The sequence below is a fragment of the Monodelphis domestica genome, chromosome 1 (genome assembly GCF_027887165.1).
Source record: "Monodelphis domestica isolate mMonDom1 chromosome 1, mMonDom1.pri, whole genome shotgun sequence".
Classification (NCBI taxonomy): domain Eukaryota; kingdom Metazoa; phylum Chordata; class Mammalia; order Didelphimorphia; family Didelphidae; genus Monodelphis; species Monodelphis domestica.
In genome coordinates, this window is record NC_077227.1 from 152,276,698 (window position 1) to 152,299,722 (window position 23,025).

The following is a 23,025-nucleotide window of genomic DNA, read 5'->3' on the forward strand; positions in this document are numbered from 1 at the left end:
ATTTTTCAAGATTGTTTATTCATGATTGTAGTTTGGGATTTTATTTGATATAAGTATTTTCTTACAACAGTGACCAATAAGGAAGTATGTTTTGCATGATAGTACATGTATAACCCGAACCAAATCGCTTACCATCTCTAAGGAGGGAAGTAATAGAATTTGGATCTTATAATTTTGAAAAACATATGTTGAAAATTGTTATGTGTAAGTGGGAAAATAAAATAGCTTAAAAGAAAGAAAAAAAAAGGCATTGTCCTAGTTTCCCTGAGAGTGAGCTTGATGGTATAGGAGCTACTCACTGGATAGTAGGGTCTCTCTCACTACCTCTCTACATACAGAGTTTTGAACATGGCCATTTTGGATAACTAAAATTGTACTTATTTTTTATTCAATGAGAAATAATGCTGTTATGCAGTCTTGTGAGTTTTTTGTATCCAATTGCAATGTGCAGGGCATACTGTAAAGGCTTCACTTTGACAATTCAGCTCTGTCCCCAGATTGATTCGTTGGTCTTTATTTTTTTATTTTATTTTTTAAACAAACTTCATGATTTTCAAGTTGAATATGTAGTATTTAAAGGCAAAAAAAAAGATACATACTGACTCAAATGGAGATTGCCAACATGTTTCAAATCCCTGCCTGCTAGGTACCCATAAGTATACAAATATGAACATTATAATAGACACAGAGTCATTATTTGTATTTCTAAGGTTGATTTTTCCATAACATTGACTGTAGCTTTCTCTGTTTGAACTCCTCTTGTTATATTCATAATTACAATTCAATTTCCTGAAATTTAGTTGGCATGAAACCTTTTTTTGCTTTTCAGGAAAAGATTTATTGTACAAGGCAAGGTATGCCTGTGATATTTTATTATTTCAAAGGGAACGCTATTCTACCTAGATCTGACAGAAACTAAACAGCTCCAGTTTTTCTCCCCAGGTCCACCATCCTTCAGCAGCAATTCAACCGAACAGGGAAGGTAGAGCATGGCTCTGTGGCATTGCCAGCTGTCATGCGTTCTGGTTCCAGTGGACCAGAAACGTTCAACATTGGCAGCATGCCGTCCCCGCAGCAGCAGGTCATGGTTGGCCAGATGCATCGAGGACACATGCCTCCACTGGTAAGCCTTTCATTGGAGTGTCTTTGATCATCCACGCGCTCTTTCTCCTTCAAAGATGACCAGTAGGATAGGAATCAATCAACAAACAGTTATTCAGTGTCTAGCCTGGCTCATTTATGGAGATATTTTGCTTGTATACGTGTCAAATTAATGACTTTGTCTTGGATAGAAAGGTACTTTCACCAAATTATTTAATTGTTCCATGTCTTGTTCAGCAAATTCTTGTGGAGAGCCTTCTTGGTATAGTAGAGAGAGAGAGGCAGCCTTGGGGTCAGGATGACCTGGATTCCGTTCCCTCTTTTGACACATGCTGACTGTGTTGTTTATTGAAGCAATTCACTTAACCTCTTCACATTCCAGGCAATTCTCTAAAACTAGAAATGGCAGAACTGTTGCGGATCTGTGTTGGTGGAAGGCTTGTATCCTCATTGAGAGCTTCCTATCCTCTTAAAATCATGGATCTGTAAAAACACAAACAGCTGTTATTGCATAAACTTGAGGAGGGACTCTCAGCTGATGGAAATACATGATTACAGAGGAATCCAACAGAGAGTGCATATAGATTTCCGCAATATTTGTTCTCTCTGATCATGAAACCAAATACCTTCTTGAGCCCACTTTGGCAGCCAGTTTCATAGGTGACCTACACTAGTGGACAAGGGATTTCTGAAGCCCATTTTTCGGAAAGCAATTGATCTCTGCCACGAAATGTTGACACTTTCAGTTTTAGATTTGGTTAGAATTACATTTAGCCCCTCCTCTGTATAAAACATTGGTAAATCTCAACATAAATAAAACACACTCTGCTCTTTAGATGTTTAAACTTATTGTAATATGGAATATAAATGAGAAACTATGCCTACCAAAATGCTATTTTAACATATATTTCATTCTTGGGACAGGCAGAAACCAAATGCTATGGGAGATTCAAGGAGAGAAAAGACATCTATCTACCTAGAGAACATTTAAAAAGCTTGAAAAAAGACATGGCATTACAGCTGAGCTTTAAAGGATGGGTCAGATATTTGGAATCAGGATTGACAAGGGGAGAAGGAGAGCCCCTGAGCAGAGAAATGGGTTGAGTCTTAAGAAATGGCAAAAAGCCCAGCGATGAAATATGCAAAACTGAGTTGATAATGGTTAAAAGATAGTAATAGCCATTAACATTTATGTTGCACTTAAGATTTGTAAGATGCTTCTCATTTGAGCCTTGCAGGCACTTGGTAAAGGGAAGTGCTATTATTATCTCCATTTTACAGATGAGGAAACTGAGACTAAAAGACATTAAGTGACTTGACCAGGGTTATACAACTGCTAAGCATAAGAGGCAAGATTTGAATTTGATTCTTCCTGATTCTAAGTCCAGTGCTTTATCCATTACATCATTGTGCAAATTTAGAGCTATTAAAAATTCCTCCTTGGTCTTAAGGGTCTTCTATGCAAATCCTAAGACATACTACAATGTGGAAAGACATGGAGTGTGTCAGTTTTGTAAGAACAGAATGATTTTCTCTACCAGAGTAAATTTTTCTGTTGGAATTCCCCATGTCCATTTGTTTTCCCAGACGTCAGCCCAGCAGGCTCTGATGGGAACAATTAATACAAGCATGCATGCGGTTCAGCAAGCTCAGGCGGACCTCAGTGAAGTTGATAACCTACCACCTCTTGGGCAAGATATGGTAAGTGTTTTTTATAAGTCTTTCAGCACATCTCAGATCTAACAGGAGGCCAGCTAATTTCATATACCTGAATTTGGCACCAGAAAACCTGGTTTGTAATCTCTTGGCATCTCATTATTTTTTAACTAAATCCTTAGAAACAGATACAAGTGTTTAGTTAGAACCATGTAATTTCAGGATCATAATGTGATGAATAAAAATTCCAAGAAACTGGGTTCCTGTTAAGAAAAATCAATTTATTGATCAGGCTAACAAAAACCAATAAGTTAATTTGTTACATGTTCTCTCTCAGTAATCAAAGACAAATTCAACATCTTGATACAATTTTGAAAGATCATTATTCAGCTCTCCCTAAGACATCTCTAATTGGTATCTAAATAATGAGGAGGTGGGCTAATATATTTTCCAGTCTATCCTTGATTTCCTCATAATAATGGGAAAATCACATCCCTGATCAAAACTGATCTAGATGAAGAAATTAAGTTTGGCCAAGATTGGCCATCCTGTGTTCATCTGCAATAGGGAAATCAAGGACGTAGCCCTGCCTTCCCCCTGGATATATTTGACTATAACTAGTTCTTGTTTGCTAGACAGGATGGAGTTTATATTCTCTATCTTAATTATCTTATTTTAGAAGATACTCTGAATCAAGGAACATGAGGGCATTCCTAGGACTGTCAGGACAAAGGAATGAAAGAAAAAAAAAAAACTTTAAAAAATCCAATTCAGAACCCTATTAGAAATAAAATAATAAGAATAATTCTTCAGAACTAAAAAGGACCTTACTGCCCAACTAGTCCAATCTCATCACTTTAAAAATAAGGAAACTGAGACTCATAGGTGAAATCGTGTCCCTGGTCACACCAGACCATTTCACCCCCCTCCTCAGTGAGCTCTAGTGGCTTCTCATCACTTCTAATACCAATTATAAATTCCTTTCATTGACATTTAGAATTCTGTATAACGTGGATGCTTCCTAAATTTCCTACATTCTTATACCCTATCCCACTCCACACACTCCGTAGTCTCTTTTGCACTTTCTCAAACAAAGCACTCCTTCTCCTCACAGCCCACAGCTCATAACCTAGCCTGCTCTTTGCCCTCACCTCCACCTGCTAGCTTTCCTGCATTTCTTTAAGACTCATTTTAAATTCTACTTTATACAGTTAGCTTTTCCTATAGTCACCGCTTGCTACGAATGCCTTCCCCTTTCAGTTTGCCTTCTATCTGCTCTGTACGTGCTACATATCTTACCTATATCCAGCTATTTTCATGTTGAGTCCCCCATGAGAACGTAAACTCTTTGGAGACAGAGATTATTTCCTTTTAACTTTCTTTCTATCCTTGTTGTTTAGGTGAGTGCTTGACACAGTCAGCACTTGACAAATGCTTGTTGTCTTACCAATGAAGGAATAGAACTCGGATTTCCTGAATCCAAGTCTAGTGCCCTTTTCACTCTGCCATGTTGTGCGATGGCTTTGGGGACCATAATAGAAAACAAAACTTTTCAGAAGGCTCAAGCAAGCGATGAGCCACTACATGTTATTTGGGATATTTATATTGTTTGGATCTTGTTAATGTTAACTGGAACCACCATCAGCTATACAGGATGGGACTGCTGATAATAGAAAGTCACTGATGTTCTTGAGCAAGAAAAATACACTTCCAGTGCTGATTATTTGTTCTGTTGCCTTCCATCCTACATCATTAGCGTTCCATAACTTATTTGACTTAGTTTAGATTATGGCTCTGGAAAAGAATATTACATGTTCTCTTTTTATCTGACATGGCTGGAGAATAGCATCTTCTCAGATATTCTGATTAAACAAACATTTCTCTGGCCACCAGTTTTCTAATAAAGTAGATTTCCAACTAGACCCGCACTGTGCCTAATTTAATCTCACTCTGATATATTCAGAGATTAGAAGTAAGATTAGAAGGTGCTTTCAGATTTTACACAACCTCAGGAGCATCCTTCTGAAGATTATTTCCTATATATAGTAAAGTACAGAAGTGACAGCTTAATAGATTTTCAGCATCTTACGGTCTTATATTTAAGAGATGGAATTGACCTTAAAATGCATCCAGTCCCCTTCCTATTCTTTGACTGAGGAGAACTCAAGTTTAGACAGATCAAATCATTTTTCTGAAGGCCATTCTGCTGGTTAATGAAATGGCTAAGATGAGGAGACCCAGAAATTTTTTTTTCTAAATGTCAGATAGAAGAGAATCTGCTATATTTACCCACATATATCTTCTAGAGGGCAACTCATTGGCATAGAGTATTGATCATTTTTTAATAGAGTACTAGGCCTGGAATCAGGAAGACTCACCTTCTTGAGATCAAATCTAGCTTCAGAGCCTAGGTATGTAGCTCTGGACAAATCACTTATTCAGGTTTGCCTCAGGTTCCTAATCTGTAAAATGAGATGGAAAGGGAATTGCCAAGAAAACCCCAAATAGGTTCAAGAAGAGTTGGACACAACTGAAAGGACTGAACAAGATCAACAACAAAATCTCTCCTATGATATAGTAGATAAAGTACCCTGGAGAAAAGAAGATAGGGCTTCAGGTCTTGTCGCTGACCCTAGTGGCTCCATCACCATGAATGAGTGACCTCGAGATCTCCAGCAGCTCTCCAAGACTATAATTTCCCAAAGAGTTGTCTGTCTTCTTTCACACCAGGAGTTCCCTATACTAATGAAATCACAGGTCCTAAACAAAAAAACAACAAAAAAGTTTAATTTGCTACAGCCATTACTTCATCACTTCTAAACAGACCTAAATTGATAGAAAAACAGCCCTTGTCTTGAGAAGAGAACATTGGTAAACTTTCACAACCCTATAGAACAAAAAAAGGGTATTAATATTAACTGATATTGTCAGTGTCATGAAATTAAACAGGTTTTTCCCCCTAGATTCAGGACTTAAATTTGATCTAACTGAATGAGATTGTCATGCCTTTCACTACAAGGATTTTTAAAATAAAGAGAATTGTAGTAATGGTTTTTAATGAAACAGTCAGGGGGAAAAAAAAGACTTCTCCCTAGCTGGCATCTGAGAAAAAGTAAAAGGAGCATTAGAGAAAATAACCTAAGTAAACTTAAATGTCTCATTGGCTCCCTTTGCTTTGTTTAAGAAGTTTGGGATTTTTTTAAATTTTGTTTTAAATCAGAAATGTTGGCTCTTGTCTTCTGGGAGTAGGTTCTTTTGTTCCTCCTTTAATTTGGCATGTAATTGACATTCTTTGGGGTGATTCTCTTATTTTGCAGGCCTCTAGGGTATGGGTTCAGAACAAAGTCGATGAATCAAAACATGAAATCCACTCTCAGGTTGATGCTATCACGGCTGGAACAGCTTCAGTTGTTAACCTCACAGCTGGTGAGTCACTGGGATAGAGATTTGTGAAGTGCTGTAGTGTTTCCCCCATTGCTCTTTGATTGAAAAAACAGATTTCCATGATATGGGGGAAACTGTCTATATTTATACATTACCAGGTTTGCTTCAAACCATTCTCTTTCTCCAAGAGGACCCTGGAGATCTTGAAAAAAGACTTGGTCCCATTTCAACCACATAATGCATCATGTAAAAGCCTATAAAAGCTCTTCTCCCCATGGCAATATCCTAAACATTGTATAAAATATGTAAAGACAGGATCTCCCCTCTTGGAGCTTATAGCCTCAATAAGGGAGTTATGCCCGCGATGGATCCATCTTCTCTAAAGTATATGTAATACTATCTTTAAGGGCACAGAGTTATTAGAGAATCAGACCTTGTCCTGTTAGGGAAGTAGAAGGGAAAGTGACCCAGAAAATCTGCCTTCCATTATGCTGTTGCCATTGCCATTATATTATATTTAAAGCAGCAAGAGTTAAAATGCCCTATGTACCAGAGGGGGCCATAACCGCAAATGTCATAAAAAGCCAAAATTCCCTTTGGTGACTTAAAAACTATTTTATTTAAAAGAGTGCCCTACAGTGAATAAGAAGGGCACGCAGATGGACTATCCTTTCTTAAATGTACTTTTATTGATCAGGAGTTCATACTATCACTGTCATATGCCTCTGCCTCATAGAATCTCTTCCTTCATTCAAGATTCAACTCAAACAAATTCCTTCTCCATGAAACCTATCATAATCCCTTCATCTGTTAAGATTTACCTTCATAAACTATCTTGTAGTTAATTAACTACTTTGTATTTATTCTCTTTATATTTATTCTATATTTGTTTTTATGTGTGTTTTTTAATCTTCCCATTACATCAGCTTCTCTAGAATAGAGATTTAAAATTTTTTTTTGTCTTTATATTTCTAATGTCTAATACAGTAACCAGCCAATGGCAAACATTCAATAAAAGCTTGTTTATTGATTGATATTGGTCTTACTTCAAACAGTCAGTTAACAGGTATTTGTTAATGCTTAAGTGTTAGGCACTGTGCTGAGTTCTAGGAGTTCAAACCCCAAAAATGAAAGTCTTTGTCTTCAAGGAGGAAACATATGTATTTGTGTATAGAAATATTTTCAAGTAAATACAAGGTAATTTCATGCATTTGTGTATATTTGTGTATAGAAATATTTTCAAGCAAATACAAGGTAATTTTAAGGGGAAAGGTTACTAGCAATTGGAGGATATGAATGTTGGATGCCTGGAATTCCTGGAGGCAGAGATGAAGGAAGAGTACATTCCCAGCATAGGGCAAAGTTTGTATGGGGACAGAGGTGAGTTGATAGACCCTCATAGGTGAGAAACAGCAAGATCAGTTTGACCAGTCAGTAGAATGTTCAAAGAGGTAAAATGTGTCATAAGCATAAAAAGACCTGTTGTCTTAAATGGGTGATGCAGCCATAGCTGTGTAATGAGACGAATTTGTCAGTTTCTTCCTTTATTTGGGGGTGATTGACCTAGACACCAAAATATATTTCCATAGAATTATTCAGAGTTGTTTCTAGTATTCAGCCAACCCCCTTTCCCTTTCTCCTTACCTGCCCTTGTTTATAACAAGCCTTCCTCTGCCTCAGGTGACCCTGCAGACACAGATTATACCGCTGTGGGCTGTGCCATCACCACCATCTCTTCCAACTTGACGGAAATGTCCAAGGGTGTGAAGCTCCTCGCAGCCCTCATGGATGACGATGTGGGCAGTGGAGAAGACCTCCTGAGAGCAGCTCGGACATTAGCTGGGGCAGTATCAGATTTGTTGAAGGCTGTGCAGCCAACTTCTGGAGAGGTAAACGGATAAATAAAGGGTTATATGAAGATGATAGCATCCTTTTAGGAGAAAACTTTTTATTCTCTGGCTCCTATTTTCATTCAGCAAGAGAACTCGGGCTCAATTCCCACCTCTTGTGTTACTTGTAGGATCTTGTGCAAAAGTCTTCATCTCCTGGGGTCTGTTTCCTATTTGCAAAAAAAAGAAATTTAATTAGATAGACTCGCAGCTCCCTTCCAGCCCTAGATTTGTGATTTTGTAAATTTCAGTCTTATTAGATATCTTCATTATCTCGTGGTAGAGTTTTGCAAATTAATGAGGAAATGGAGATTATAAAAGTCAACTTTTTTAGTTTTGTGGAATTGAGCTAGTTCTCTAGGCAACTCCTAGTACTTTGCTAAGATATAGTCTCACTGACCTCCAAAAGGTACCATATATTTAAATATTTAAGCACTTTGGACCCTTATTTACATGAAGCGAGGTCTACTTTGTTAACTGGGTCTTTGCCCATTGTATGAACATTTTAATTCCATCCATTCCTATCTGTCATTTTCCATCCTGATCTATAAAATCTATAAGTTCTTCAGAAAGAAACGATGACTATATATTGCTTATTCTGATTGCATTCTGTGCCAACTGCAGACATCCAATCCTTGCTATCCTGCCAGTTTCCCTATCTTTGAAAGAATCTTATCTGTAACCACCAGGATTTTTTTGGTGAATGAGCCTTCTTTTCCAACTCAAAGTTGTTTTGTTGTTTGTTTGTTTTCAATGATTGTAGCCTCGACAGACTGTGTTGACTGCTGCTGGAAGTATTGGTCAAGCCAGCGGGGATCTTCTGAGACAGATTGGAGAGAATGAGACAGATGAGCGATTCCAAGTAAGTTAAATTCAAAATCTCACCAGAAACATAAGCCTTTAAAAAGCCTCTCCAAGTGGCAGTACAGGCAAGGAAAGGAGAAACTGAAAATACTAGGGCTGACGTCCCCCACCACCCACCCTCACTTCACATAGAGTTAAAGGACACCGAAGATGGTGTGTGTGTGTGTATTCTGCTATATAGTTATGAAATAAAGTTCATTGTCCTTATCTTGGACATCTATCCATGTATGAATATATTCTTCTTTGATAATCTTTTGATGGCTTCTTGATCTCAGTATAGCTATTATTTCTAGTAGCTCAGTTTTTGACCCAATTTCTATAAATGAACACACACACACACACACACACACACACACACACACACACACGCCCTCACACAAAATTTGAGAGTTGGGACAAATTTTAGTATTCTGTTGTCTTTTGTTGTTCAGTCATTTCGGGTCATGTCCAATCCTTCATTACCTCATTGAGGGTTTTCTTGGCAGAGATACAAGAGTAATTTGCCATTTCCTTTTCTAGCTCATTTTACAGATGAGAAAACTGAGGCAAATGGGGTTAAGTGACTTGCCCAAGGTCACATAGCCAGTACATGTCTGAGGCCAGATTTGAACTTGGGAAGATGGGTACTCCTAACTCTAGACTCTGTATTCTATCTGTTATACCCCTTAGCCATAGGATAAATTGAATATATCAGTTATAGGCAGGATCAAGGGAGGCTGGAGAAAGACCCTTGACAAAATCCAACCCATGCATTTCCCAAAGACTAAGGCAGGAGACCAACATAGGGTGGCCCCAAACCCAACATGGGGAAAATTCTGATCTCTTTGACAAAAGGCGTCCAGCAGCACAGTTTTAACCTTAGAGTCCTCGAAAAGAGGGTCCTACTCTGGCCCACCAGGCATTCAGTCGCAGTGACTGACCTAAGCCAGATTTCACAGTCGAGTTACTATGATGGATAAGATGAACAAGGAATAAAGGAAAATTCCAAATACCACAAGTAAGGCTCTTAGTGAGTGAGACACCCCAAGGAGGATAACAATTTCACAAGAAGTCCAGGAAGCTTCAGAAAAAAAAAAAATATGATCTGGTCACAGAGATTATGAGTGCCTAGGAAAAAAATGAAGCTGGAGAAGCAGAGTTAGAGAAGAAAGAATAGAAAGGAAAAAGAAAGAAAATGGACAATTTAGAATAGAACCTCACCCAAAGAATTGGATGCTCTGAAGGTTATAATGGGCCATAAAGAAAATAGTCACTCAGTAAGAACAAGAAATGTTTCAAAAGATTAGGGGGTAAAAAAGAAAATGTAAGAAATTTACATTAAAGACTCAAGGGTCTTCCAAAAAACACTCTTAAATTTAGAGCACTGAAAGTACTTTGCATTATCAGATGAACCAGTAGAGACCTCTATCCCTAGTTCTCTCCAAGGAAAGGAATGCCTGGACATTCCTATTTAAAATAAAAATGGCTTGTCTATTTTGGACCAGCATTTCTAAATCAAATTAAGTTATATGATTGATCACTGTCCCCTCAAACCCACCTCTCCCCCCAAATCCCTTAGTTCTCTTGAGGGTATTAACCACCTCCTAGTGACCCAGGTTGTAATCTCAGTCATTGTCTCACTACACATATCAAATCAATCTTATCTGCTTTATCTCCATAGTAATTTCCTTCTGTCTACTCACAGTCACCCTAGCTGAGGCCCACTCATCTGGAATATTGGAACAGTCTCCTAATTGATCTCTGCCTCCAGTATCAGCTATCTCCAATTAGTTCTCCACACAGCTGGCAAAGGGATATTCCTAAAGTGAGGGTTCAACCATCTCTCTCCCCTGCTCAATAAGCAGTGACGACTCTTTATTATTGCTGGGTTCAAATGCAAACTTCTGTTTGGCAAAGACTTTATGACTTGTCTTCATTTTTTGATGTTTCTTTGTTGATGTTTCTAATATATAGAATTCCATTTCTCATCCTCATTCCTTTCCTCGGGTCATGCATTCCTTCCTTTAAAAAAAAACAAGTTTTCTTTTTAAAATTTCAAACTGAATAATCACAAAATTAAACAGCCATTTCCATAGAAGTAGAATAAAAAGTATCATGGGAAACTGTCTCTCTATTAATATAACTTCCGTTTATTTTTAAATAATAAGTAATTTTACAAGTAACTTTCAGAACTGTGATGAACTTATATCTATTTCTTTTTGCCCTCTTTTTATTCTGTTGATTTTTTTAAATGCTCCTATTTAAAATGCTCTTTTTCTATTTTTGGTTGTTGTTGTTGTGGGAGAGGAAGGATAGTTATAACCTTTCACTAGCCCCCTCTTCACACCTCTTCCTCACATTGAAAAAAAAAATCAAAACAAAACTCTTAAAAAAAAAAAAACCTCTCACTTTTTATCTTAGAATCAACACTGAGTATTGGTTCCAAGGCAGAAAATCAGTAAGCTAGACAATTGAGGTTAAGTGTCTTGCTCAAGGCCACACAACTAGGAAATATCTGAGGCCAGATTTGAACCCAGGACCTCCAAACCCCAGTCTGGCTCTCTATCCCCTAAGGCACCTAACTGCCCCAAAATAAAACTCAAAATTGGTCAGACATGAGTCAAGCAAAACAAATAATCATGTTGGGCTTGTCTAAAAATCTTTTTCTCTTTCTGCACCTTGAGTCCATCAGCTCTCTGGGAGGTAGTGGGTTGCAAGCTTCATCATCATCATTCCACTGAAATTATTCTGGGTCATTGCATTGATCAGAGTTCTTAAGTCTTTCGGAGTTGCTCATCCTCACCATTTTGTTTTCCTGGTTCTGCTGTGGCTTCTCTCTCCATGACTTCCTGCACATTTTTCCAGCTTTCCCAGAAGCCATTCTTTTGGTTAGTTCTTGTGGGGAAGAGCATTACTTCCTACTCTCCACCTTTTATGGTTCCTGGTTTCTTTTGGCTCTCACTTTAATCACCAGTTTCCTATGAGATTTTTGCTGATGTCCCTGGATTGGTAGTGCCTCAATCAAAATTACTTTGCATTTTGTCCAGATTTACCTGTGTGTCCTCATAGTCTCGCTCAGTAGAATGTAAGCTCTGTACGGTCTGAGATTATTCATTTTGGTCTTTGTGCAAACAATAAATTCTTGTGTTTGTTTGAGTTGATTGGGATTTCTCAGGCTCCTAAAAGCAAGGAAAATAAACCAAGCCAACCATATTGTTCTTCGGCAAACCAGACAGATGGGTAACATATCTGGTTAAAGAACTGAAATTACTCTTTATTCCACAGATGGAATACCCATTTCACTGTATCACAGCAAGATATGGGCTAATCATAAACACTATTCTTGCCAAGTGTTTCTTGTTTTATGGGAGTTCACAACTCTATCCTTCCTTAGCCAGAAAGTGATCAACTGAGTTGTCTGATTAAAAAAAAAAAAGTAAAGCTTTCTAATTTCCATCATATTTGATTCCTATCAGACAAATCTCAGAAAATGAGAGTAACTTTAGGAGGAAGTGATTCCTTAAAACCTATATTTAGCTTCAAGATAGGATGGGCTCCTCTGAGCATTTGTTATTCTCCTCTGGAGGTTGAATTCTTCATACTTTACTGACAAGAACTTCAAAGGTTCAGAAAACCAGTTGTCTAAAAAGATAATTTTATACATATTACACCTGGTATGGCCAGGCATTGTAGCTATATCATATGGTATTTGTGAAAGCTGGATATATTTCCAGTTTATTTTTTACTCATCATCAGAGGTGATATGAAAAGAGCCTAAACCTGAGAATCAAAAGAAATGAGTTCAAGGCTCAGATCTTCCATTTTCTAGTTGCTTTGTTTGAGTTCATTTTGCCTCGCCTGGCCTCAAGTTTCTACCTCATCTAGAAAGTTTCTAGTATTGGATTAAATAGGCATTTCCTAATCATTAATTCATGGAAAAATTTTACTGGTCTACAATACCTTAGAAAACATTTCATCTCTCTCACTCTCTCTCATTCACCTTTCCTTTCTGTCTTGGAATCAATGCTGTGTATTGGTTCCAAGGAAGAATTGCAATAAGGGCTAGACAATAAATATTAAATGACTTGCCCAGTTAGGAAATATCTTGGGTCAAATTCAAACCCAGGACTTCCCAACTCTATGCTTGGCTCTCAATTTATTGAGTCACCTAACTGCCCCCATCTACATATCTCTTAACAAAGCTTTCACTCCACAAAGTGTTTTTTTCTTAATTTATTAAATAATTTTTTTCATTTTCAAATTCTTTCCTACCTCTTACACCTCCCTCATCTGTCAAAGGCAAGAAATACAAAATCCATTACATATTCAAAGTCATAAGGAAAAAAAATTCATCATTCTGAAAAAGAAAAGGAAAAAATATTCTTCAATCTTAGCTCTGTTTTTCAACTAGTACCAAACCTTTTTTAATGATTGTTATAAAGATGTATATATTTTTTAATTAACTTAAACTGAAATCTTTTTTTTAAACCCTTTTTTTCTGTCCTGGATTCAGTACTAAGTATTGTTTCCAAGGCAGAATAGCAGTAAGGGCTAGGTATTTAGGGCTAAATGATTTGCCTAATCACATAGCTAGAAAATGTCTACCTAGAAGCCCCCAAATAGTAAAATATTTTTTAAAATTTTCTTTGTGATCTGCTTCTCTCCCACCATGTCTATTGTCTAGTACCTGACTCCTGAACCATCAGTACTTTGAGACCGTTGAGTAGACAATGGTTTACTTAATAGAATTTAAATATTTACCATCTACAGTATCATTTAGGTTAGAAAACCCTGAACTGATTTGATTCTGATTTAATTTTTGAGGTCCCTTCCCACTATAACATTCTATCATTTTATTTATATGGTATCTTGGGAAAAAGGCAAAAACAACAATTAAATTAAATTAAGGGCTTAATTCTGAAAGTCTGGTATATGTGAATCAGTTATTAAAATGGAAACATTTTCCCAAAATTGATTTATTTCAAGCCACTTATTAGATGAGAAAAATAATATGATGTCAGGATTGTGAGTCTTCTTTTTGATTGCCTTCTCTCTTTTTTTTTTAAAGCATATTTATGAAAGACTCTTCTAAGCACCCAAATAAAACACTCATTTTTATTCCTGGACCATGAGTGGAAATAAAGGGGGGAGAAAGAATTTTTATTGTTCATTTTCTTTTTTGCAGGATGTACTAATGAGTTTAGCCAAAGCAGTTGCTAATGCTGCTGCCATGTTGGTGCTGAAAGCAAAGAATGTTGCCCAGGTGGCAGAGGACACCGTTCTGCAGAACAGAGTCATCGCTGCTGCAACCCAGTGTGCCCTCTCCACCTCACAGCTGGTGGCATGTGCTAAGGTAAGATCATGTTTGGCTGTGATGCTCCCACTCTGGTGGCTCTACTGATTTTCATTCGAGATGGTTTCAAGTATCTCCAGGTGGCTTTGGTGGCTTTGTGCTGCAGCCACTAAGGCTTTTTTATGTCCCTGGCAAACTGCAACTAGTGTACAGACCCTTCAAGAGTTGGTACTAGTCATTGGAGTCCTAAGAGTGTTTGCTCCTATACCAGCTTTTATAACTGGCAGTTTTCCCAGGTGGGTTTTTTGTTCTCTCTTTCAAATTTGGTTCAGAAAAGGTTTCTGAATTCTGTAACTCATTCTTATAATAGTGTAAGTTATTTTCAGTAGACATCTAGGAGTTAACAGTGTCATTATTATAATAACAAAGTGCATGAGTCTCTTAAAGAGGTGAAATAAGGGATGCACTGCAGCTTTGCTGCATGGTGTAATAAAAGCCTTGATTTAAATTATTGTTGCATTTGGGCGAAGAGTCGGGGGATCTCATAGCTAGAACAGCTAAACCAAGAGAACATTGGGGGTGGAGGGTGGGAATAGCTATTTAGCTCAGTGCATTTGAGAGTCAGGCTCAGAGACAGGAGATCCTGGGTTCAAATGTGACCTCAGACGTGTCCTAGCTCAATGTCTCTGGGAAAGTCACTTAGCCCCCATTGCCTAGCCCGTACCACTCTTGTGCCTTGGGACTGATACTTAGTAATGATTCTAAGACAGAAGGTGAGAGTTATTTTTTAAAGAGTTAATTAGTTATTAGTCTCCCAATTTTTACCTTGCTAATACTACAAAGGAAGGAAAGAATCTTGGAGTAGTGAAAACACAGCTGGCCTCAAACCCATGAGGACCTGAGTTCAATTTTCTCCTCTAAAACATCCTAACTATGTGATCCTAGGGAGGTCCCTTAGCCTCTCAGGACTATAGGTCAGTAGTGTCAGATAAATAGAAACTGATCCTGCAGGCAGTGAGTGAGAAAAACCACAAATTAACATGATCAATGTTGTATCACATTTTTATTCATTTCATTAGACATTTCCCAATTACATTTTAATCTGATTTAAGACAGTTTTAAAGGTTGACTGAGTTTAACAAACCTCTGCTCCAGATTATTTTCTAAGACTATGAATTGTGGGTGCCAACCTATTCTGGTAGAAGGAATTTACTTGCCTAGGAGTTCCTTATATCCATTGAATTAGTTTCAAGTCCGTATTCCTTTCTCCCTCCCAAAACCTTTCAATGAATGAAAGGGCAGCAGTCTGTACCACTGATGATCTACAAATCCTTTTTGTAAATTCTGTCAGATATAATTGTAACTTTGGAGGGGAAGGAGAGAACACTGGGACTTGTTGTTCAGTTGTATCCAACTCTTCATGATCCCCTGCAAAGCATGGCCAATTCTGCCCCTAGGGTTTTCTTGGCAAAGAGAGCAGAGTGATTTGCCATTTCCTTCTCCAATGGATTAGGGCAAATAGATGTTAAGTGATTTGCCCAGGGTAGCACAGCTAAATCTGAGATCATATTTGAACTTGAGTCTTCTAACTGCCTACCTTGGGACTAGTATTTTTGTTTTATTTTGTTTAGTTTATAAAATAATAACAGCATTCTATTTTTCCTGTTAATTAAACTTATTCCAGATGCTAACTCTTGTAAATAACTTGTATTGTGGGGAATCAGAAAAATTTATTTTTTGTTATTCTAATTGGTAAAGAAATACCATAGCTCTCATTTTGTAGTGTTGGGCCACAAGATGGCATAGTGTTTAGCCACTAGTGTATTGGACCTGGAGTCAGGAAGATCTAAGTTCAAATCTGACCTCAGAGACTCACTGAAAAGTTTTTACCTAACAAGTCAGTGCCTCATTTCCTTATCTATAAAATGGGAATTATAATAGCCCTTCCTCCCAGAGTGAATGCTTGTGAAATCCTTTGAAAGTCTTAAAGTGCTATTGTTTCTTTGAAGGAAATTTTCCTTTGTTTTTTTATTTATTTATTTTAAGGAATAGTGGTGTGGATAATACTGCATATTGCTAATTGGTGCTAATAATGATTGCCCTAAAATGTTGTAAGAGCCTGAAATGCCCTTAAGAAAGGTTAAATAATGTTCATTATATTTGAATGGATTTTATTGCATTCTAATTCAATTTGAAGATCCAGAGCACTTCATTCAAATAATGAGAATGTTTAATTAACCAGAATATGTTCTTTCTTAACTATCCTTTATAAATTAGAATTTACTGTATTTAATGTATTTGAGGACTAGCATGGTGGTTGGTTTTCAAAAAGCTTTTCACATGATTTGGTATTCAATGAACTTTTTACTGAAATTTCTCAAAAAGCATTTTGAATGTACTTAAATACTTTCTGCTTTACTATTATATTTTCTCAACCAGCAATCAAAAATATGTATTGAGAGACTAGATACAGAAGTAAGTGCAATAAACTCGTGACTATTCATGGACTATGTTTTAAGTACTGCAAGTAGCTACATGAGTTATACCCACTTTACTCTATATACAAAAATACGCTTCAATGACTTTGGGCTTATCTGCCATTTTGAGTTATCTTTGCCATTGCTTTCCTTCATTAGCTTAGGAATTTTAAAAGCAATAACTTGTAAATGTAATAATCAATGCAGATTTCTGTTGACCCTATCTTAGTAACTTGTAAAGATTAAAATTTAGGGGAGACTGAGGCAGGTAGAAATTAGTTTCTCTCTGCAAGGAGTATTATATTTTTTAGAGGTTTATTAAGGATTAAAGAAAATACAGGATAAGGAAAACGTGGTGCCTAGGCCAGAGGCCTAGACAAGACCTCACCTACATTATGGAAAGAGCCACATCTGCTCCAAAACCGAAGTCCAAAAAGAGACCCAAAAACCTTTACCACCAGGTTAAATTCTTTCTCGATCTCGGCCCACCTCAGAATTCCCATGAGATTACAAAGCATTTTGGGGAAGTGGAGCAAGGGCTTGTGGGGATTGAAGTCCAGAGTTCAAATCTCAATTTTACAAACTATAAAGTAGATGAGAACAATTAGCCAGTACTTTCAGGAAGAGATGACCATAGACTGGGATTTCTTTTTTCTTCTTTTTTTTTAAATTAAAGGATTACTGTTTATAAAATTTGTAGGATATTTTTAAAAGCACAGATATTGATTTTTATTTCTTACATATATAACATAACAGTAATGTAATATATAGGATTTACAAATGCTTAATAAATGATAACAAATATGCTTATATTTATTATAAGCATGCTTATTATTAACAAGTTTCTCATTAGCTACATCCAAAAAAGTTTCTCACATTAGCTATGTACATCTTTTTATTGATATTTTGTTTTTATATCACCTTTATGACCTGCAAAGCAACTTGCAAATCTTAAGGCACTATATAAAGGCTGTTATTGTTCATGTAACCCACCTGGGAGTAGGGACAGTCTCAGTCTTTGTATTGTGCCCCCAGTGCCTAGCCTGTTTCCTCTCACATAATGAATGGGTGCTTAATGAATGCTTGTTGATTGGTTGATTTCCAAATATATGCGTCCCTAATTCCTTTACCCAGGGAGCCATCTTTTGCAAATAATTAATTAATTTAATTTAGAAGAAAGAAAGAAAAGAAACTAGTTTAGTCAGAGCAACCAATACTTGAGTCTATCAGTATATATAATATTCCACATTCATAGGCATCCACATTCCCTCCAGTCACCTATGCAAAGAAGAGAACGGTACCTTTTATTAACTCTTTTGAGCCAAAGATGGATTGGGTAGGAGGACAGGCAGTGGCCATATGCAGGGAGGTTTACCAAGGTTTACAGAGCATGGAGAGAATCCAAACCTTGTAGCAGTCTTTTCAGAGATGCTTGTGAATATTTAGGATTGATTTAAACCACCCTGAAGTGCCAGTGGCTCCCTCTGTGTCCTCTTGCAGGTAGTGAGTCCCACACTCAGCTCCCCTGTTTGCCAAGAACAGCTGATTGAGGCTGGAAAACTTGTCGACCGTTCAGTGGAAAACTGTGTCCGAGCCTGCCAGGACGCCACAGATGATAGTGAGCTCCTGAAGCAGGTCAGTGCGGCTGCCAGTGTGGTCAGCCAGGCCCTACACGACCTCCTGCAGCACGTCCGGCAGTTTGCCAGCCGAGGGGAGCCTATTGGCCGCTATGACCAGGCAACTGACACCATCATGTGTGTTACTGAGAGCATCTTCAGCTCGATGGGAGATGCTGGTGAGTGGCTTTGATTTGGACGTGTTTCTTTCTTGATTCCTCTAATGATTTTGGGTTGGGGTGAGGAGAGAGAGAAAGAGGATTGTCGACTCGTCAGCATAAATGATAAAGATATCCTTATCCTTATTGAGAAAACTTCAGAGTTCATTATAGGAATAATGTTGAAATTGGGAGCAACTCTTTATTTCAGGCTAACAGATGTGTTTCTCTGTAGCACTTCCTATTAAGTGATAGAATATGGCTTAAAAAAATGTCTGTATCTTCTGCGGAAAATTGAAAGCAAAAATATTTTTTCACACATTTAGTTGATATATATGTTTAAAAATGCAAGCCTAGACAAATGTTGCCCCACACACAATCTCAGCTACCTTCTAGGGTTTAGCTTTAGTAAAGGAGAGGATTCTCCTTTTTTCATTTTTCTTGTAAGACCTCAATCCAGTTTGTTTCTCTATTCATGCAGAGGATAATTAAATTCTAGGTATTGAGAAAATGCGTACTTGTCTCCTACAGAAAACATTTCTCTTCTTTGCCTAGGTTTGCTTAAGTTTGCTAAGTCTGCAAATACTATTCTAACAGGCTGGTCTAGGGATTGAGTGTTTTTAAACAGAATTTATCTTCTCCAGTTCTGGCTCCCCATTGGCAATAAAGAGGAATGCCTAGGAAAGCGGGAGTTTGAATAACATCACCTGTCTCATCCCCTAGGTGAAATGGTCCGGCAGGCCAGAGTCCTCGCACAAGCTACCTCAGACCTTGTCAATGCCATGAGGTCAGACGCAGAGGCTGAAATCGATATGGAGAATTCCAAAAAGCTTCTGGCGGCTGCAAAACTCCTGGCTGACTCTACCGCCCGCATGGTCGAAGCTGCAAAGGTAATTAATATGGATTCGTTGTGCTGAAAAATGAATCATATGAACTATTTCACTGAGAAATTTTGTTCTTCCCTAGTAGCTTTTTTATTAATCTATCTATTCCTGATTCAGTATGAGATAATGTCATCCACAGCTGAAAGGGTCTGTGGGCATCTTCTAATCCAACCTTTTCCTTTTACAAATGAGGAAAGTGAGGTTTTGAAAGATTTAATATCCCAACCCAAGTTCACATAGATTATTGGAATTCAGACCCAGTTCCTCAGAATACAGATGCAGTGTTCTCCTTAATTTTTTGGTTTGACCCCTATCTATGGTTTTATTAATTTGGCATATTTGCACCAGCAGGGTAGATCATCTCTCTTAGACAGTTGGTACCTTAAAAGGTCAAGGAACTTGCCTGTGATTACACACATTAGTATATTTCAGGGACAGAAATTGAACCCAGATTTACAAATATATTAAGAATTTGTCTAATTTAAAGCAGAGGCTTTCCCACACCTTTCTTTCTATTTTCTTTTTGTTTGTGTTTTTTAGGAAATCCAAAAAAAAAAAGGATAGGGTTTTTTTTAATTTTTAATAAATTCTTATTTTTAAAGTAAATTATTATTCTTCCCTCACTGACATTTCATAGTGGGACAGCTAGAATAGCACAGTAGATAGCATATATAGATAGTAGAAATCAGGAAGATTCATCTGCTTGAGTTCAAATCCAGCCTCAGACACTTAAGAGCTCTGTGACCTGGGCAGGTCACTCAACCCTACTGGCTTCAGTTTCCTTATCTGTAAAATAATCTGAAGAATGAAATAGCAAACCACTCTAGTACTTTTGCCAAAAAAAAAAAAACCCAAATAGGGTCATAAAGAGTCGAACATGACTGAAAAACAACTGAACAACAGTAACACATTTCACGATATATTTTTTATGCCCTTTCACTCACAAAAAGCCAATGAATGCTTATTACAGAGGGAGAAAAAAACAATTCAACAAAACTAATGGACATATCCCTCAATTCTGACACTGAGCAAATGCCACGTTCCACACTCTCAGAATTCCACCTCTGCAAAGCAGCTTAGGAAGATGCTTTCACCTTTCTACAATTTGTGTCCACTTTTGGCCATTGTAGGTTTGCATCATTCAGTTTGGATTGTTTTAATATTGTTGAAAACCATAGGCTTATCTGCCAAGTCCTATTGGCAGGTGGAACAGAAAGACTTTAAGTTTATGAGGATCAAAAGAAATGTGTTAACAGAGCTGCTGTAACTAATCTCATAGAAAACAGAAGACAAAGCATCTGCTTCTAGGCAGCCCACCCTTGTCAGGCACAGTCCCTGTTCTGTACTTTACTTTTTAAAAAATCTTGCAGGACAGATAGGTAGCTATGTGGTTAGAAAGCCTGGGTTCAAATCCGGCCTCAGACACTTCCTAGCTGTGTGACACTGGGCAAGTCACTTAACCCCCATTGCCTAGCTCTTTAAGGCAGAAGGGTGTAAAAAAAAAAAGAAAGAAAAAGATCCTGATTATTTATATTAGCTATTCCAAAAGTCTTGGAGCAGTTTTAAGCTATAAAAGCTACAAAAACTTAATAGGAATTTGTCTCACTGTCCATGGCCAGGATTAAACACTATAAAGATAATAGAAAAAGAAAAGGAAAACCTGCAAAAAAAAAAATAAAAAGCCAGGAGTCCCCAAATTCCTTGTCTACATTATTACTTGCCTTTCCTCTGCTTTGTCCCTGGCACTTTTCTTGGCCTCATTTTTCCCATCTCTAAAATAAAGGGGTTGGACTAGAATATCACCAAGTTCCCTTCCATTTCTAACTCTTTTTTTTTCTGTGAATAAATAAAATTTAATTCTGTGAATTAATAGAAGATCACCAAGTTCCCTTCCATTTCTAACTCTTTTTTTTTCCATGTGAATATTTAAGGGATGAGGAAACAAGTTCATAGAGGAAGAATAATAACTTGTTCTAAGTCTCACAGTCAAATAGAGCCATGATTAGAATCCCTAGTTTACTGATTTCCCAGGCTAGGACTTTTTTACACTGTATACTACTCATTGAGACTAAATCAAATATGTTAACAATGAAGGGTCTTACATAATGAAATTATTTCACTGATCCAATCAATCTGTATACATTTATTAAACACCTACTTTGGGACAGCATGTAGTTCATCGCTGAAGATACCCAGAAAAAAATAAAACACAGTCATTGCCCCTCTTGAACTTGCTGTTTGTTTCCTAAAAAAGAATTCCATTTTAGCAAATGTGTTACATACCTGTTCTTTGGTGAATACTAATCACAGCCATTAGGGAAGATACCATGTTTAGACAAGGTGAAACTCTTGATCTCATGGAGCTCCAGTAGAGGATGGAGATGTGACATTTACATGGGTATGCCTTTTGGATGGTGTCAGAATCTTGATTTCTACTCATGTAAAAGTCATGGAGGAAGAGGAGTGAGAAAAAGACTCAATTGTGTGTGCTGTAGTTTGGAAGGTGTGGATAAGGGACTATAATTGAACTATTGAATCTTTTTTAAAAAGTTGTTACATTAAAGTTCCCAGATATCTCCCTCCCCTCCTAACTCTAGAGAAGGCATCATTTGACAGAAAGATATATATGTAAAACTAAATCTTGCTTGTTTCTATGTATTAGTTCTTTCCCTAGAGGTAGACATGCACGAGTTATTCTTCTAGCATTATTTCTGCTGCTATATATAACATTCTCTTGGTTCTGTTCATTTCACTCTTCCTAATTTCATGTAGGTATTTCCATGTTTTGTTTTGTTTAGTTTTTTTTTTAATAAACCTTAAAGACTTGAAGACAAATTCTGCCGAGTATTAGAATGGGACAACTGCATAGTGCAGTAGTGGATAGAGCACTGGGTTTGGAATCAGGAAGTTCAAATTCTTCATGATTTCAAATCTGACCTCAGGCAAAAACTACTTTATAACCCTAGACAAGTCCTTTAAGCCTGTTTGCCTCAGTTCCTCATCTGGAAAAGGAAATGGCCAACCATTCCAGTATCTTTGCCAAGAAAGTTCCAAATGAAATCACAAAGAGTCAGACATGACTGAAATGATATAATCACAAAAAAAAATTAAAAATTACATTTCTATTCCTTCCACCTTTACCCACTTCACAAACCCTCTCCACTTCATAAAAATCTACCTAGACTCCTAAGCCTTGAACTGAAATGAAACATCACCCCAAAAATGCCAGGAACATATAAATTTTTAAAGTATGGAGGTGAAGTATATGGAAATGACCCTTTGCTTCCTTCCCCTTGGAGCTTCTTCAAAGCATCTTATTATTTCTTTTCCTAATGCACTGAAGAGGAACTGCCTTTCATCTCTGTTATTTCTTTGCCCTCAAAACCAGAAATATGGTTTCTAACAAAACACTCATCTTAACAGAATTCCTTGACAAGTCTTTCAGAGTTTCTGTTATCTCTCACCTGTTCCTTGAGTTTCCCATAGGTGTATCTTGACAGTAAAGGGCACATAGGGATGATTCACAGTTTGGTTTACTAAGGTGGTGAATCATATTTTCAGTTTTAAAACATGAAACTACTCTAAGTGATTTTTTTATTGTCCTCAATTTATTTTAAGCATTATAATTCTGGTCCTGTGGTAACTTACATGGATCACAGAAGAATTTAAAAAAGGATCATAAAATGACACCTTTGAAAAGGATTGCAGAGGCCAAATCCAACTC

At 37.2% G+C, this 23,025-nt stretch overlaps 1 protein-coding gene across 15 annotated transcripts in view; it reads left to right on the plus strand.

Annotated features, from left to right (window-relative positions):
* TLN2 (talin 2) overlaps nucleotides 1–23,025 on the plus strand; it is a 596,702-nt gene that overhangs the window by 389,486 nt on the left and 184,191 nt on the right. For all 15 annotated transcript variants that reach the window (XM_056808077.1, XM_056808019.1, XM_056808054.1 and 12 more), the window contains 8 exons: nucleotides 943–1,123; nucleotides 2,689–2,802; nucleotides 6,075–6,183; nucleotides 7,822–8,030; nucleotides 8,794–8,892; nucleotides 14,059–14,226; nucleotides 18,144–18,438; nucleotides 19,141–19,307. In XM_056808077.1, the coding sequence (XP_056664055.1) occupies nucleotides 943–1,123; nucleotides 2,689–2,802; nucleotides 6,075–6,183; nucleotides 7,822–8,030; nucleotides 8,794–8,892; nucleotides 14,059–14,226; nucleotides 18,144–18,438; nucleotides 19,141–19,307 (1,342 nt within the window). The remainder of the gene's footprint in view (nucleotides 1–942; nucleotides 1,124–2,688; nucleotides 2,803–6,074; nucleotides 6,184–7,821; nucleotides 8,031–8,793; nucleotides 8,893–14,058; nucleotides 14,227–18,143; nucleotides 18,439–19,140; nucleotides 19,308–23,025) is intronic.